The sequence below is a fragment of the Saccoglossus kowalevskii genome, chromosome 9, assembly GCF_978046115.1.
Source record: "Saccoglossus kowalevskii chromosome 9, keSacKowa6.1, whole genome shotgun sequence".
Taxonomy (NCBI): Eukaryota; Metazoa; Hemichordata; class Enteropneusta; family Harrimaniidae; genus Saccoglossus; species Saccoglossus kowalevskii.
Genome location: NC_140649.1, coordinates 9,508,084 through 9,524,072, shown reverse-complemented (window position 1 = coordinate 9,524,072; position 15,989 = coordinate 9,508,084). Strand labels below are relative to the sequence as shown.

The 15,989-nt window shown below is 36.9% G+C and overlaps 1 protein-coding gene across 3 annotated transcripts in view; it reads left to right on the top strand.

Annotated features, from left to right (window-relative positions):
* LOC144344496 (uncharacterized) overlaps positions 1-5,344 on the top strand; it is a 32,105-nt gene extending 26,761 nt beyond the window's left edge. For 2 of the 3 annotated variants that reach the window (XM_085503141.1, XM_085503143.1), the window contains 6 exons: positions 856-968; positions 1,147-1,278; positions 1,372-1,611; positions 2,300-2,449; positions 2,589-2,726; positions 3,386-5,344. In XM_085503141.1, the coding sequence (XP_085359267.1) occupies positions 856-968; positions 1,147-1,278; positions 1,372-1,611; positions 2,300-2,449; positions 2,589-2,726; positions 3,386-3,675 (1,063 nt within the window). In that variant the 3' untranslated portion in view covers positions 3,676-5,344. The remainder of the gene's footprint in view (positions 1-855; positions 969-1,146; positions 1,279-1,371; positions 1,612-2,299; positions 2,450-2,588; positions 2,727-3,385) is intronic. The other variant, XM_085503142.1, reaches the window with a different exon arrangement.
* The last annotated feature ends 10,645 nt before the right edge of the window (positions 5,345-15,989 follow it).

The window sequence follows — 15,989 nt, the reverse complement described above, 5'->3', positions numbered from 1 at the left end:
AAATGTGATAAATGTGCAATGCAAATGTGATAAATATGCGATGCAAATGTGATAAATTTTCAATGCGAATGTAATAAATGTGCGATGCAAATGTGATAAATGTGCGATGCAAATGTGATAAATGTTCAATGCAAATGTGATAAATGTTCAATGCGAATGTAATAAATGTGCGATGCAAGTGTGATAAATGTGCGATGCAAATGTGATAAATGTTCAATGCAAATGTGATAAATGTTCAATGCGAATGTATTAAATGTGCGATGCAAATGTGTTAAATGTGCGATGCAAATGTGATAAATGTGCGATACAAATGTGACAAATGTGCGATGCAAATGTGTTAATTATGCTATGCAAGTGTGATAAATGTGCGATGCAAATGTGATAAATGTGCGATGCAAATGTGATAAATGTGCGATGCAAATGTGATAAATGTGCGATGCAAATGTGATAAATGTGCGATGCAAATGTGATAAATGTGCGATGCAAATGTGATAAATACCAATGCAATAAATACACGTTGCGAAGAAACTGAATGGGCAGTGCAAATGCAATCAATTGGCGACGCGAATGTGATACATGCGTCATGTATTTGTTATAAATGGGCGACAAAAAAGCAGTAAATTATAGTCGCTAATGCAATAAATATTCAAGGCGAATGCGATAAATGGACGAAGTATTTGATAGGTTGAACAAATGTCTGCTATATTTGTTAACAAGATGTACTTTAACATACAATCATTTTTTTCGTATACTACCTAAACATTAACGTAGTTATGTCTCATTATGTTTTTCAACGTTTTTCAAAATTCTGAATGATAGTATTATAGGATTCTAACGATAGTTTATTACCTGCAGTGTAAGTGAGTTGGAAATCAAACGTGGCTTTGATGACATTGCTGGAGTATATGAATGCAGAGTTGTGGATAAATTTGGAAACATTTATTCAGATACAGTAAATATTACAATAGGTTCGTTTACTATGCTATTCTTCTGTATCATATTCAATGAATACTCAATATTTGTTCAGCTGGGATTAAACAATGTTACTATGAGCTTTCCAATTTATGACAACATTTCCAAATCTTGTAAATCCTGTCCAATCTATGCCACGAGTGGGTTATGATTGCATATTTTCATTATCGACAGTGTGTAGTCCTGGTACATTTGGTCCAGCTTGTGAATATCAGTGTAATTGTCACAACAAAGGATTTTCAAAATGTGATCGGTACACGGGCTGTGTATGTAAATATGGCTGGTCAGGGATACAGTGTGAAACAGGCGAGTATGTTAATAGTTCAATAAACTACATAACAAACATACTTCTCGTTTCAATACATTCACATTAACATATTTTTAACATTTTATTTTTAGATATATTGCCACCAACTATACACCATTGCCCGTCTAATGAAACACTTACTCAAAGCGCAAGAAACAGTCGTGTGATTTCGTGGACACCACCAACTGCTATCGATAACTCTGGAATCGTACACATGACAAGCACCTACAACCCCGGGGATACATTTAATGTAGGTATAACTACAGTGACGTACAGTGCAATGGACCCATGGAATAACAGTGCAACATGCGACTTTGACGTTGAAATACTTAGTGAGTAAAATCTATGAATTATCACAATAAGCTATTTGGTATCGCTACGCTATGATTATAATATTATTGCAATAATATACAAATGTTCACCCAAACGGAAGTGGACATACGGCTTCAGCGACCCGAAGAGCTCATTGTCAACCGAGGTGAAGTCGAGGTTGACAATGGGCTCTGAAGGTCTCTAAAACTGTATGTCCACCGCTGTTGGGGAACATTTATATTATTACAGCGAATAAATGTTAAAATAGAAAGTGTAGCACTCAATCATGGCAACCTTCCAAGTCGTAGATCTGGACATATATATACAAAACACACAAAAACACATAAGAAAATCAAACAAAGCGGTACCGTCTCCTAGCAAAGTCCACGACTCTCAGATTCTTCAGAAATACGTACTGCTCAATCGCAGATTGCATGTCTCAAGTGCGACTAAAAAATCATGCGAAATAGCTTCACAATCCTTCAAATTCACAAGTAATAAAAACAAACCTGGCAACCTAATTATTTCGTCAATATTCTCTCGTATTGTCTTTCCTTGACAAGTTGGCGTAAATCACGTAAATTCAGGATGAAGTTACTTGGATGTAGGTAGACACAGGATTGTCTACCTGTAATGCGCGAATCTGATTGGCTGCCATGGTCATGATGTATAATAATAAAACGTCCGCATCTGTCTATGTCCCATTAGGTATACACACCTCAAAAGAACCATTAATTATTGGTATATGTCTAACTGCCTTACTCATTGCTGTCCCTGTCTGCATATACATCGGGTATCGATACAGACTGAAAATCCACCTGACATTACTCAAATACATAGAGGAAGTAGAAATTGACGGTAAGGCAGCATCGAGTGCACAATAATTGAATACAAAAACACCTAACCTTTAAATAAATTAAAAAAATTACCCAAATTATCACTGTTATGAAGTTTAACTAAAACAGGTCTAGGTCACAGCATATTTGTTCTTTTTCAGAAAATAAAGAGTATGATGCATTTGTTGCGTATAGCAGCCTCGATGAGGATTTTGTTGCCGATCATCTAGTAAAACAACTGGAAGAAAAATATGGTTATAAGCTTTCCATTTATCAGAGAGATTCTGTATGTGGACGAGGTATTTAGAATATATTGCTTGTAACATACACGAAAAAACAATTTATTATTTTCAATACTCAATGGTGACCTTTGAGGACTTTCAATTAATATTGAGCTTATATTAGACGGTTTATTATTGCGCCATTATTCAACAAAAACCAAACCAAACTTCACATATCACCAATTCACATATCAAATATCAACGTTAACGTAATTTATATCACTCTTGGTCACTCTTAGCTACGTTACTGTGGCATATTTTGCAAAAAAAAGAACTTGCATCTTTGCTAAGAGTTGACGAGAAGCTAGACTTCTTCCTCAATTATTGGCTAAAACGTTCGCTAAGTAAGGAGTTCGAACTCACAACATCAACCACAGCAGGTAGAGCATCCTACGACTGAGCTATGGGATTTCCGATGAAGTTACTGAAAACACAGGTGTTAGAAAGGTTAAGCCAATGTCAAATGTGCACTTGCAATGCAATCGATTGCCGAAACTTTCAATTTTACTGTTTCCTTCATGGTATAAGTCGTTAATCGCATCTCGTTGATAAAACACTATGGCATAGACAGTTGTAATCGCACTCCAACTCGTGCGATATATAGTCTGGTAGACGCATGTTTTGAATAACCTGGATATATCTATATATACTAAACTGTTGTTTAATTACTTTCACAGCCATCACTCATAATATATCGACTGCCTTAAAGACATGTAGATGTGTAATACTTCTGATTACTAAACATTTTGTGGAAAGTACTTGGTGCAAGTACGAGGCAAAGGAAGCATTTTCCAAAACAATAGATCTACAACTGAGATTAATTCCGATAGTGATGGAAGATATCGCGTCATTACGTCCTCTACCAAACTCCTTAGAAAATATTGTACAACAAATAATTTACATCGAGTGGCCAGTTAGCAACGCGGAAAAGGACGTTCTTCAATTTTGGAGTGATTTAGTTAGATAAAGCGCTTAAGAAAAGGATGGGTTCAAATAAAGCCGCTATAATGACGAAGATAATGCGACAATTCACCTGTTTTAAAATGCACCAGAAATATCAGCTTGTAGCATTTGAGGAAGATATCGAATTGCACACCGTGTAAAAAGACTATTCATTGCGAGGACACAAAGAAGATGTTTTGAAATTCAATAAATTACCTGGACGTCTACCATAATAGAAGTTATTGTGATTTAAACAAGTGTTTTATCTCAAGCAAAGACCTGAGACTCGAAGTCCCACTGACTAATTGAGAAAAGTAGGTCAGGGGACGTAACATGGGAAACCTTCAAAGAAAACCTTTCCTCTGGACTTCTAAGACAGACAATTTCAGGAAGAGGTGGTCCTTGATAACAGAAATTGTTGATTCATTCTAAAGCTGTATTATCATTTTGATTGTATGATAGTAATTTTCGTCTGTTACACAATAACCAAACCAGCATCGCCCAATTTTGCCCTGAAAGAAGATGTGTGCTACCTACCGGTCAGGTAGTCATAACACCCGACACGGGCTAGGCACAAGCTGGAATCATCATCCCACTGCATGGTGTATTATTCCATGACATGCACATCTGTGGAAGTATACTATGGTTTATTGAAGTTTAGTTAGTGATCCAAGTATGAGCTGCCGAACTGAGACATATACCTTGCAAAATAGAAATTATTGCGAACTGTGCTACAAAGACCCAACTTTGCTGTATCTGCTTCGATAATGTATTCCCAGACACATCGGCATCGGCAACTGAATATGGGGGATTCCTGATTTCGTCGAAACATGGAACTATATATTTATAGTGACAAGACGAAAGTCAACACGGCACGCTGACGAACACATTTCTCCCCTCTGAGTAGTTTGCGATAGTGTCTCGCTGCTATTCTTTGCAAGAAATGTCATGGTAGTCTAAACGCTCAAGCACTTTTATAATACATTCGTCAAGATTTGTTTGTATCATGATATCAAAAACTGCCTACCAAGACAGAGTTTTGGTACCTGACTGGAATAATTTACAACAAAAGCCACAATGTTTCGTAAACATACACTGCAAACCAACCAACAGTTCAGCTGTATGAATTTTTATTAACTTTAGTGTCAGATTTCAACACGCCAGATCATACCATTATCATAAAGGGGTGCAAGTTTGTCACTTCCCGCATCACCTTAACTCCTCAATCAGAAATATTTATACAACCCACACAAATACATGTACTCATGATTATAAGAATAGATGTTTTAGTTTCAAGTAATCTATCGGAGAAAATTTATCAATTTTATACAGAAAAGGTTCCAATTATATGCTGGTCTGGTGAAACTTGTTCATTAGAGGAGTGCTTTATTTAATTCAAGTTTTGTATGAACATGGTGAATGTATGACCTTATCAAATTCTGAATTTGACATGAGCAGCCTGTATCACCGAGCAGTTCCCTTAGTGAAATACATGAGAATACAACGAGAGATACTGGAATGACGAACCATGAACAATTTAAATGTCCCGGAATAAGTACATGTACGTGTGTGAAGGGTTGGCAAGCAGCGCCTTACCATTTTCAAGTTGGCAGACACATTAATTTTATTCACTACATACTTCAGCATTATAATTAACACTGTAAAACAAAGGAGAATATATTTATACTCTTTTACTGCTGTTTATAAGTTCATTCACCTGAACAGCTCGCCAAGTTTGCAACATAAACAATATGATACCCTGAGTAAAAACAGTTAGTGACCATACCAAAATAGTAGCAACTTTGAGGGCAGTACATATTACACAAAGGCAGAATTTAAAAATATTAATTCCACATACACATATTGTCATTTTCAAATAGTTGTGCAGTAAAATAGACAACACTCCTTAACCTCTGAAAATTTGGTTCGGACACCAAGTGAGATATTTATGTCATTTTTCATATACATGTACATGACGTATAGTCAAAGGCACAACACTGGGGCTGTGCTTATAAACTTTGTAAATAAAGATCACCTGCTTTCATTCAAATTCAAACATTAAATTGTGATTGGCTCAACAGCTCAACCAAATTTACACCATGCTTTTACAGGGTACAGCAGTGTGGCTGCCAACATACACAAAATGTGTCACTGATAATGTTGAACTATCACATTAATATTAATTATTATACATATGTCACCGTAATGCCATAAGTTACAGCGTGCCGTACTTTCATCCTACCATATTGGGAAATGTGAATTCCAAATATGGAACGATTACACACATAAGCGTCTTCTAATAATAAAAACAAACATGGCTGCCACCAGAGTTTGACCGGACTCCATACAAGTTCGCTGATCTGTTCTAAACATTTTGAATTTTGGCATTCCCATGGTGTATCTTTGGAAGAATGTATAATAATAAGGTTATTACACGAATACCTCGAAGTATTCACTCAGACAGTACGTCGCGCATCGGTCGATGCAGCTGTACTGTGCATTTGTGCATACTTTGAGGTATTCTTGTAATAACCTAATATTAACACTAATCACATCACAATACCATTTCTAGATTTTAACATCAATTTGGATTGATAACATTTGATTCATGAAAATGTACTTTAGTATATTTTCGAAGTATATTTGTTAGGACAAAGTTAACAATTTAATCAAGTTATTGGGAAACATATCTGCAATTTCTGCACATAAACATTTTATATTAATATAGTAACTTACTTCCACTGGACACCGGCTTGTTTCAAGGTTCTTTTGCAGACGCTTTATGTACGCCACAGCCTGCCTTAGAAAAGATTCATCTCGCAAATAGGTGACTGTATATCCACTTGATGGAACTGGAATTAAGTTTAAAATCTTCCCAGTCGTCGAGCTTCGAGCTCTTTCAATTTCCGAAATGATTGCATTAAAACATCTTTCAGATAATTGAAGTCACCGTTCCTTTTGAACTGCAAATTTTTTATTCTCAGTCCAGCTAATCTCAGCTCGTCTTTCTCAAATACAGTTGGAGCAGTTTCAATATCTGTTTCTGCTAAACAGCAAAACTTGTGCGTCCATGTCACATGAACGGGAACTTCTTCTTCGCAAAAAAATCGTTTGGCCATCTTTCTTTTACCAAAAGCAGGTCTAGATTGTTGTCTTTTGCTACTTCGTGGAATCGAGAAAAGGGTTTGCAGCTCTTGATTGGGATTGGGCATTGTTGTCAATGGCAATGGCACTGGTCCACTGACTGGCATAGCGCTGGTATTGCCGCCAATTGAAGTTGAGGGCAAGGCATAAGATTCTTCGCTCTGATTATTAATCAAATTTTGGGCGATAGAAAGCAGTCTTCCAGCTCTCCTGATTCTTTCCCGCTCGGATACATCCACGAAAGGAGAAGAAAGTCATTCTTCTGACATTATTTATGTATTTGTCAGCCGATTTGTAATTACTCAACAGTCTGCCTCGAATAGTCTGCACCAAACTAGACTTCTCTAACGCAAGGAACTCTGGGAAAGAGAGTTTCTCCGGTCAATTTTAAGAGTACCCCTTAAGGTAGAAGTCTAGTCATAATTTGTGACAAAATTGGTCATAAATCGCATGACAATGTTCATTAGTTTATTATGTACAAATCATGAAGCTAATGGTACAATGAAATAGTATTATTTTGTGTGTTACAGTTATGCTTTTTGAGAAACGCGTCCTAATATTTCTTGAAAATTGCTATTTTTAGAACATTTCCATAGAACACAATGTTAAAGAAAAACTGCATTTTTTGACACTTTTTAAAACCCAGATTCAGAACAACAAAAAGTACTCCATCATTAACAATATATGATTTTTTCCGCCTATGTCACCAGGCTAGATTTTGAGATATTGCATAATATCTCTGCCACAGAACCCTGGGGTAAAAGCGTTATAATAGTGTCAAAATGGCGATTTTCCACTAAATTAAACCATCAATTTCTCGAATAAAAGGCTGGTGACACCCAACTTCTTCTAGGTCAATATCCTTATATTGCCTTGGAGTACAATTTATTGAAAAATGAATAAATTCTGGGTTTTTTAATTTATGAGTAGGCTTCTACCTTAAGTGAACGAGTATTGAAACCTATGAATCCGGGAGAATTCCACATTTGTAAGCTTTCCATTAAGTTCGTAATTTAGGAATCTAAGGTCCTAACTTAGTAACCTTATGTCCTAACGTAATGTCCTAACTTAAGAACCCAATGCCTTAACTGAAGAACTTAATGTCCTAACTTCAAAATGCACGTCTTAACTTACGACCCTAATGTCCTAACTTCAAAAATACACGTCTTAACTTAAGAAGTTAATGTCTTATCTTCAAAATACACGTTTTAACTTAAGAACTTAATGTCCTAACTTCAAAATGCACGTCTTAACTTACGACCCCAATGTCCTAACTTCAAAATGCACGTCTTAACTTAAAAACTTAATGTCCTAACTTCAAACTGCACGTCTTAACTTAAGAACCTAATGTCCTAACTTCAAAATGCACGTCTTAACTTAAAAACTTAATGTCCTAACTTCAAACTGCACGTCTTAACTTAAAAACTTAATGTCCTAACTTCAAACTGCACGTCTTAACTTAAGAACCTAATGTCCTAACTTCAAAATGCACGTCTTAATTTTGGCGTTAATTACGCTCCATACAGAATGGGTCAAGAACCAATCACAAGACTCGTTACCGTGTCGTGTACTCGCGAAATTTGTAGGAGCAACTAATATTTTTCAAGCTGGTATTTTATTATAGATTTTATTTTTCACTCTTTTCGCCAAGAACGAGTCATCATGGACTTACCCACCAACACCTCAGTTAATGATGGCATACCAAAAGATCTTTACTTGGGAGAAACATTCAAGCTTCGGTACCCATACATTGATAACTTTGTTAATTTAATCAACTCCAGGGGACCTGAATGCCTGTTATTCAAATGTGATATTCAGCGATGATATCGTTGGATCCCAGTACACCCACAAGACTTTCATCTCCTAGGTATTACCTGGAGAGGTCATATTTTTATTGACACCAAGCTCCTATTTGGACTCCGCTCATCGGCAATGGCTTGTCAACGCTGCACTAAGGCTCTGACGTACATTTATCACCGAGAAGGCTGTGACGCTGTAAATTACAACGATGACTTCGCAGGGGCCACTACAGTGCGCACTAAACACCATCGCATATATCTAAACAAAGAATTCTATAAGGACATTAGATGGTGGGTAGTAAGCACAGCTCTCAAAGGGCAGCGTTTAGGCCAGGCACTTTCAAATCTCAGGACCCAGTTAAATTCTTTCATATCTTTGTTGCGACTATATTGGGCATACTCCCTTCTCTGTCTCCCCCATCACACTCAGTATGTTTGCCTGCTTTCTTTCTAGGACATTTCGTAGTATCCAGTCCATTGATACTCAATGGTTTACAAGGAGTACATAAGCATTTCAGGACAGAGCATTTTCACATCATTTCCAGTTAATTCAGTGCCTAGTCCAGCTTTTCATTTTTGCCTTTAATTCATTTTTCTTGTCAGTGTTTGCATTGTATTTTCACAATTTTAAATTGTCCTTACACACCAACCACTTTCTTTGGCAGCTCCGCCTTAGTCTGGGGTACTTTGAGGCTCAGTAGCCACCAGTTTATAGCGCCACCAAGTGGCAGCAGATTCTCAGTCTGCTTCAGTAATTTTGTTTTCCCGGCTGCTTTATATTTTTTCTACTCCCCACCACTTTCCCATTTCCTTTCCTTTTATTACTCACACCCCTTTTCTGAATTTTAACACTTTTAACAGCATTGTGAATTTAATCAGTTTCAGTAATTACTTACTTTCCTGTTGTGGTCTGGGGTACTTTGAGGCCTATGTTCAGGCCCAGTTGTATTAAAGTACCTCCTTTCTGCCAAACAATTTGTGTGTGTGTGTGTGATTCAGTTATCCATTTTCCTAGCATATTGTAGCAATTAATTATTATTTGTTGTCTGATGGAAATGTGCATTTTTCTCTGTAGTGTAATTTAATTTTGGAAAATTGGCACAATGCATACAGCATATGCCCTCCCTATCATCAAACATAACATGTATGTAAATCAATTACTGTGATTTGTATCTCATGATTTTTTATGTCATATAAGTCCTTTGATTGATACGTTTCAAATATGTCCTTTGATAGATCAGAATGACGGACCTGTAATCTACAGATTCACGATAAATCATGATTTCTGCACTATAAACTATTGGTGTATATAACCAATTATGGTAGGTTAGGATTAGGTGTTCATGTTATATGGCATGTCTATCGGGGGGGGGGGGTACTTGTATAATGGTGCGTCCTCCCCTAAATCCGCATGGCACCAATTAAAAAATATTCCAGCTTGTTGGCTTTGTGAAAATCCTAATCGCAACCATGTTCTTTCTGCCACATGCCTTTTCAGTCATATTTTAATTGATTTAATTAATTAATTTTTCCAAAATTATTTTTAGGATTTTTCGAATATACACATTTGATTTATACCACTAATAAAGATTATATCACATTATTTTTGGTGCTCCTACTTGATAGTAGGTACAAAACAGATGTTGTTACTTCAAAAAACTCTCGTAAAGAAACAGTATTTTCAAAAGGTGTTAATCCCTGAACCAGCAAGACATCACAAGGGAGTATGGTTGAACAATTAAATGATCCATCGATAAATCTACCTCTGTATGTTGTTTTTATAGAGTTTGATAATCCAATACAAGCTCGGCATGTCACCCTTTTCCTTCCAGATAGGATTGTTTATGAATGACTGCAATGATCCCAAATTTTGGTTCCCTTAACCTATCCAAACAAAAACAAAACAAACAAAAATAATTGGAGAAAATATAAACATTATGTTAATTTTGGTCAACACAATACCAAATTTGCACTATTAGTAACACATTCGCTTACATAAAATACAGAGGTGTGTGTTTGTATGGTCAAAATAAATCATATTTTTAATGATCCAGAATACAAATCATGCAACTGTTGGTTTACATGGCCATCTATTTGAGATGTGCTACCAACAAAGCAAACAGGGTATTTGCAAAAACAGAAAACTTCCACAGCTGCCGTAATAATTCAAATAGACACGCGGTTACAGGTATTTGAAAATGTATTGTTATTATCTTTTATATAACAAATTCTACTTCTATTTTGAGGATATTTTTGTGTACACGAATGAACTAAAATTATAGTCCATAAACAAAATTACCTCTAGTATTTTGAAATTATTAAAAATTGACTGTTCAGAGGATAGAAATTTTTTTTATTCAGTTAATCAAAACTAAAACACATTTTCATACAAAAATAACAAAATACAAACAGCACATACATTGGTTTACAATTATAAAAAGAATTAGCCGGTACTACTTTTCACACTTACAATGTCTACAAATTACAATATGTTTTTCTTAATCACACATTTTACATGTGTTAAATTCACACAAGTTGGAATTGTTCCAACATGCCTAGCACGATATATACATTACTTATCAAGTAGTAATGTGATTGACAATTTTGCTGAAACCAGCATCACCTAAGTCACCTGGCATGCAGTTAAGATATTGGACCCAATTATTCAATACTTGTGTTCAAATGTCAGCCTCTAAATTGACATTGTATAAATATGGTGTACTTACTTGTTATTTCATCCTCATTTTTACAAAAAAATACATAAAAGTAAAACAAATATGGAGTAATGACATTCTATATTGGTACATAGTAAAATTGGTGTGAACAAGGTTCCGTAAAAGAGGGGGGGGGGGGCAAGGGTGGATAGCTGGTACAGGTTACAGGAAATAAAACAGCATTTTATGTATTTACAGGGAATATAATGAAAGTTCCATTCAGAGTAAAAAATAGGGTTTTCCACTTTACAGGTAAAACAAATTTCTAATTACATTTTTATAATATTTTTGATAATTTTAGTTTAAGAATCAAAATTGGAAATTGCGTACGAATTACCACATTTAATTTGGAAAATGCTTTATACGCTCACAAAAAACAATATCTTCGTACAAATTACGGACGAATAAAATAGCTGATTACATTTTATAACTTACCCATGTCTACGAATTTACGTTTTTTATTTATTTAAATTGCGTTATTACGAAAATAAAAACAATTGATTACATCTTTACGAAAGTACCTCTTGGTGACCCTCTTAAAATACGACAATAGAAATACTGTGACTTTGAATCAATACTTGTTAAAAAAGAAAGAAAATTGTATGATTTCCAGTTTAAATTAACATTAGGGAATATATGTTGAAAGTAAATTGCTAAGACTTCTCTGTCTTACAAGAATAGTTTTTGCTGAAAATGATGGCCCAAGGTGTTCAGATACAAGGCCCATCCCATTGGCTACAGGTCGGCATCCTCCGTGAGCGTCCTGTTACCAGCCAGCTGATACTTCCCAAGGAACCATGACGTCATCCGTCATCCTGCATTGCACGAGGGTCATGCGCCCTCCTGCGGTAACCACCGTCCGTGATAACTACATAGACCACTTTCCCCAGGGAAAGTACAAAGCACAGTAAAACATTGTAACTTTACCATATTTATTTCAACCAACTACTCTATGAAGTATTTGAACACGTTTGAATCATTCTCCAGGTCGATCACAGACGGTGACATACCCATAGACCACTTTCCCGGAAGTAGCAAAACTGGGGTGCAAAAATACTTCTGCTTTGTCATGGCGGAAAATACAAACATGTCAGTTTGCTGATAGACGACAGAAGGGAATTTAGTTTTTGTTACGTCGATTGGTATACCCAGAAACACAATATCACGAGTGCAAGTTTACGTTAAATCCCACAACGACATGCGCGCGCATGCGAAACGCCGCCGTATCTTCGACTTCCGGGAAAGTGGTCACCGTATGTGCTACATTGATCGACCTGGAGAATGATTCAAAAGTGTTTAAATACTTCATAAAGTAGTTGGTTGATCTAAGTATGGTAAAATTACAATGTTTTACTATGCTTTGTAGACGTAAATGCCAATTCCGATAAAGGACTACATTTCCATGGACTGATCACGAGGCGTAAATATTTTCCCGTGAGATTTCAAAATGGCAGCCTCCGATCAAGACAAACATTACTGCATCCAGTCTCAAGCGTGTAATGCATCTCAACATACAGGCAAGTGTTAATTTGCAGAACATTAACTTTGTGTATTCACTATAGAGGCAATCTAGAAATGACGTAGACATTGTTGTTATTATGAGCTAATTGTCTCGGGGGCCTGGCCATCTATTTGTGTGGTTATAATCACAGGCGCTCGGAACGTTTCCTGGATAATAAAAAATGACCTAAAGTGGGATCGGCATAGTTAGTCAGTCGCCGGTAAATTCCCCTACTACTCATATAATAACACAAGGTAGGAAAGCGTTGACACCATGACATCGAAACTTCCCGAAAATAACACGATTTTCCAAATTATATTTCGATCCGCTTCACATAACTCAAGCATGATATCGGTAGAAACTATCGATCGACTTGCATTACCTTTATTCGAACTAAAACGGGTTAAATCCTGTGAAAATCGAAACACCCGAGCAATATGAATCAACCCATCTACGCGGATATTTTGAAGCAGAGGCCCGAGCATGCGCAGTTCCAAACATGCGCAATTCCAAACATATACAATTTCACCTCGGCGATCGACAAAGATCCGACCCCATCGAACAGTCAGAAACTGACATATTTACGCACTTTCTTGGGTGGTGAAGCGAAGGACGCCATTGAAGGTATGACCAACACTCATGACAATTACGAAGTAGTGATGGTACTACTCATCGACCAATACGATAAGAAACAATCCAATAAGTGCATCTATGCGACATCTTTGGGAATTACCCCCACCAGAAAATAACTTTCAATCACTCCGTGCTTTCCACGATCAATTAGAAAGTACAATCAGAGGCCTCAAAGCCCTTGGCAAAAATGGCACTGAATATGCGCAATTATTAATACCGATGATTTTGGACAAGTTGCCGATCACATTCCAGCAACAACTCGCCAGAGCCCATCCAGAGGGAGAATAGACACTCCAAGAATTAAGCAAAGCTGTACAAAAAGAAATTCAGGTACTTTCTGTAGGCACTTTGCCTGTCAACAATGATACTGAATATAACCAAGCGACAGTTTCTGCCTTCTATACAAGAGCCACTGCCATGAATTGTGCTAATTGTGGGAAATGTATGTCATCGAGTGTCAGTTCTACAGACATGTCAACAACAAACCAACAACAGTCTCGCCACAAGAAATTCTCCGGTCGCAATCATCCTACACTGCGACAATGTGTTTACTGTTCCGAAATGCACAACCCGGTTGAGTGCCGTCATGTACAAGACGCCAACGCCTAGATGTTGTCAAGAAAAATTGTCTTGGTAAACATTCTGTCAGCCAGTGCAAGTCCAAGTTTTCCTGTCATGTATGTGGGAAGAAGCACCATACCTCACTTCATGATAACAGTATATCCGGTGCTAGGGAGCAAGGACATGTCAGTGACAACAATTCGCCATCCAATGTCAGTGTGAACTTTACCCATGCTGCCAATTCGAAGAGAAAGGTTAAAGTACCCCTCTCAAGACCACGGGGAAAGGTTAAAGTATCCCTCTCAAGACGCCAGGTTTTATTAAAAACTGCCGCAATTCCGACTTCATATGGAAGTAAACAACAGTTAGCTACAGTTAGCAATACGTGTGGTGTATGATTGTAGTGCCATGTGCGCCCTCGAATACCCTAGTCTGAATGACTGTTTAGAGAAAGGGCCACGCATGAACGACTTGACTGCAATAATGCTTCGATTTCGTGTGAATTCAGATATCGAGAAAGCATTTCTACAAATTCGTCTCTCCGAAGAAGATCGCGTATATACGAAATTCTTATGGTTGGAGAACATTAACAATATCAATAGTAAGTTTAGCAATAGCAAGGAATGGATTGATTGGTCGGTTGGGTCGGTTGGTCGCTCGGTCGGTCAGGTTGGTCGGTCGGGTCGTTTGGTCGGTCGAGTCGGTCGGGTCGGGTCGGGTCGGTCGGTCGGGTTGGGTTGGTGGGTCTGGTCGGGTCGGTGGGTCGGGTCGGGTCGGGTCGGTGGGTCGGGTCGGGTTGGTCGGTCGGGTTGGGTCGGGTCGGTATTCCAGCTATATAATCATCTTATTACCTAAATGTTATCACTTTGTTTGTTACAGTTGTAATCACAGGTGTGCAGGTCTCACAGAACCAGTACATTATATCAGTAAAGTGGCTGTTACATCTACAAAGGTCAAATTAGTATTTCTAAGAAAGTAGTTAAATTTAATAAAAACATCAGTAGACATGCTGTTATAGCTGCATTGTGTAAGTTCAACACAGAAAATTGCTATCTGATGCATAAAAATCATAAATTACGTTCACATACAGGCTGTCAAGAAGATATGGGTGTAATTTGTTTGTTTGAAAAATGACAATGTTTATTCTTGGAGGAGACTCAATTTCTCTCCAACAGTTGGATCAATATACAAGAATAAATTTGGATCTTCAATAAGGGGAAAAAAGTTGTGCAATTGTAATTCAATGAAACTCACTTGGTGTTTATCCTACAAATAGTGATGAAATGCATGCACTGATCAAATGAAGATGTGTAAAGCACACAAGAGGAGTTTTTGCACTTGGTTAAATGCATCTGTGAGCCAATTTTGAGCATATTCTTTTGTTCCTCAAGTACTGTACAACAGGTTTCAATTAAACTTGGTACATAGATTTTCTAGGATAATGTGCAGACCTGATTATATTTGGATAGAAAAATTTGTGTTCATATTAAGTACCTAATTTGCATATTAATTAACCAATTTTTTTAGTCCTCGTTCGGACGACTTATATTTTGACATCTGTGCGTCCGTGCTTTCGTGCATGCCTGGACCAATCACAATTAAACTTCACACATACATCATACATGATATTATACATGTGCATACCAATTTGTTTCACAATCTGATTCAATATGGCCGAATGGTGGCAATTTTTGTTCTAAAAAATCATCAACATCAAGCATTTCTCGGCTCTTTACAGATCGATTTAGTTCAAATTTGGTATATACGTTGGACATTATAGGACCTTGATGCACATCATTTTGTTTTGCAGATAAGATTCATATGGCAGACCGGTGGCCATTTTGTTTTAATAAATGTGGTTCTAGTGCCTGACTTGCTGTGACTGATTATGTTCTAATTTTATATATTCATTATACATCATGTCATAGATATACAGGTATATTGGTTTGACGATCCTATTAAAATGGCCGAATAGTGGCTATTTTTG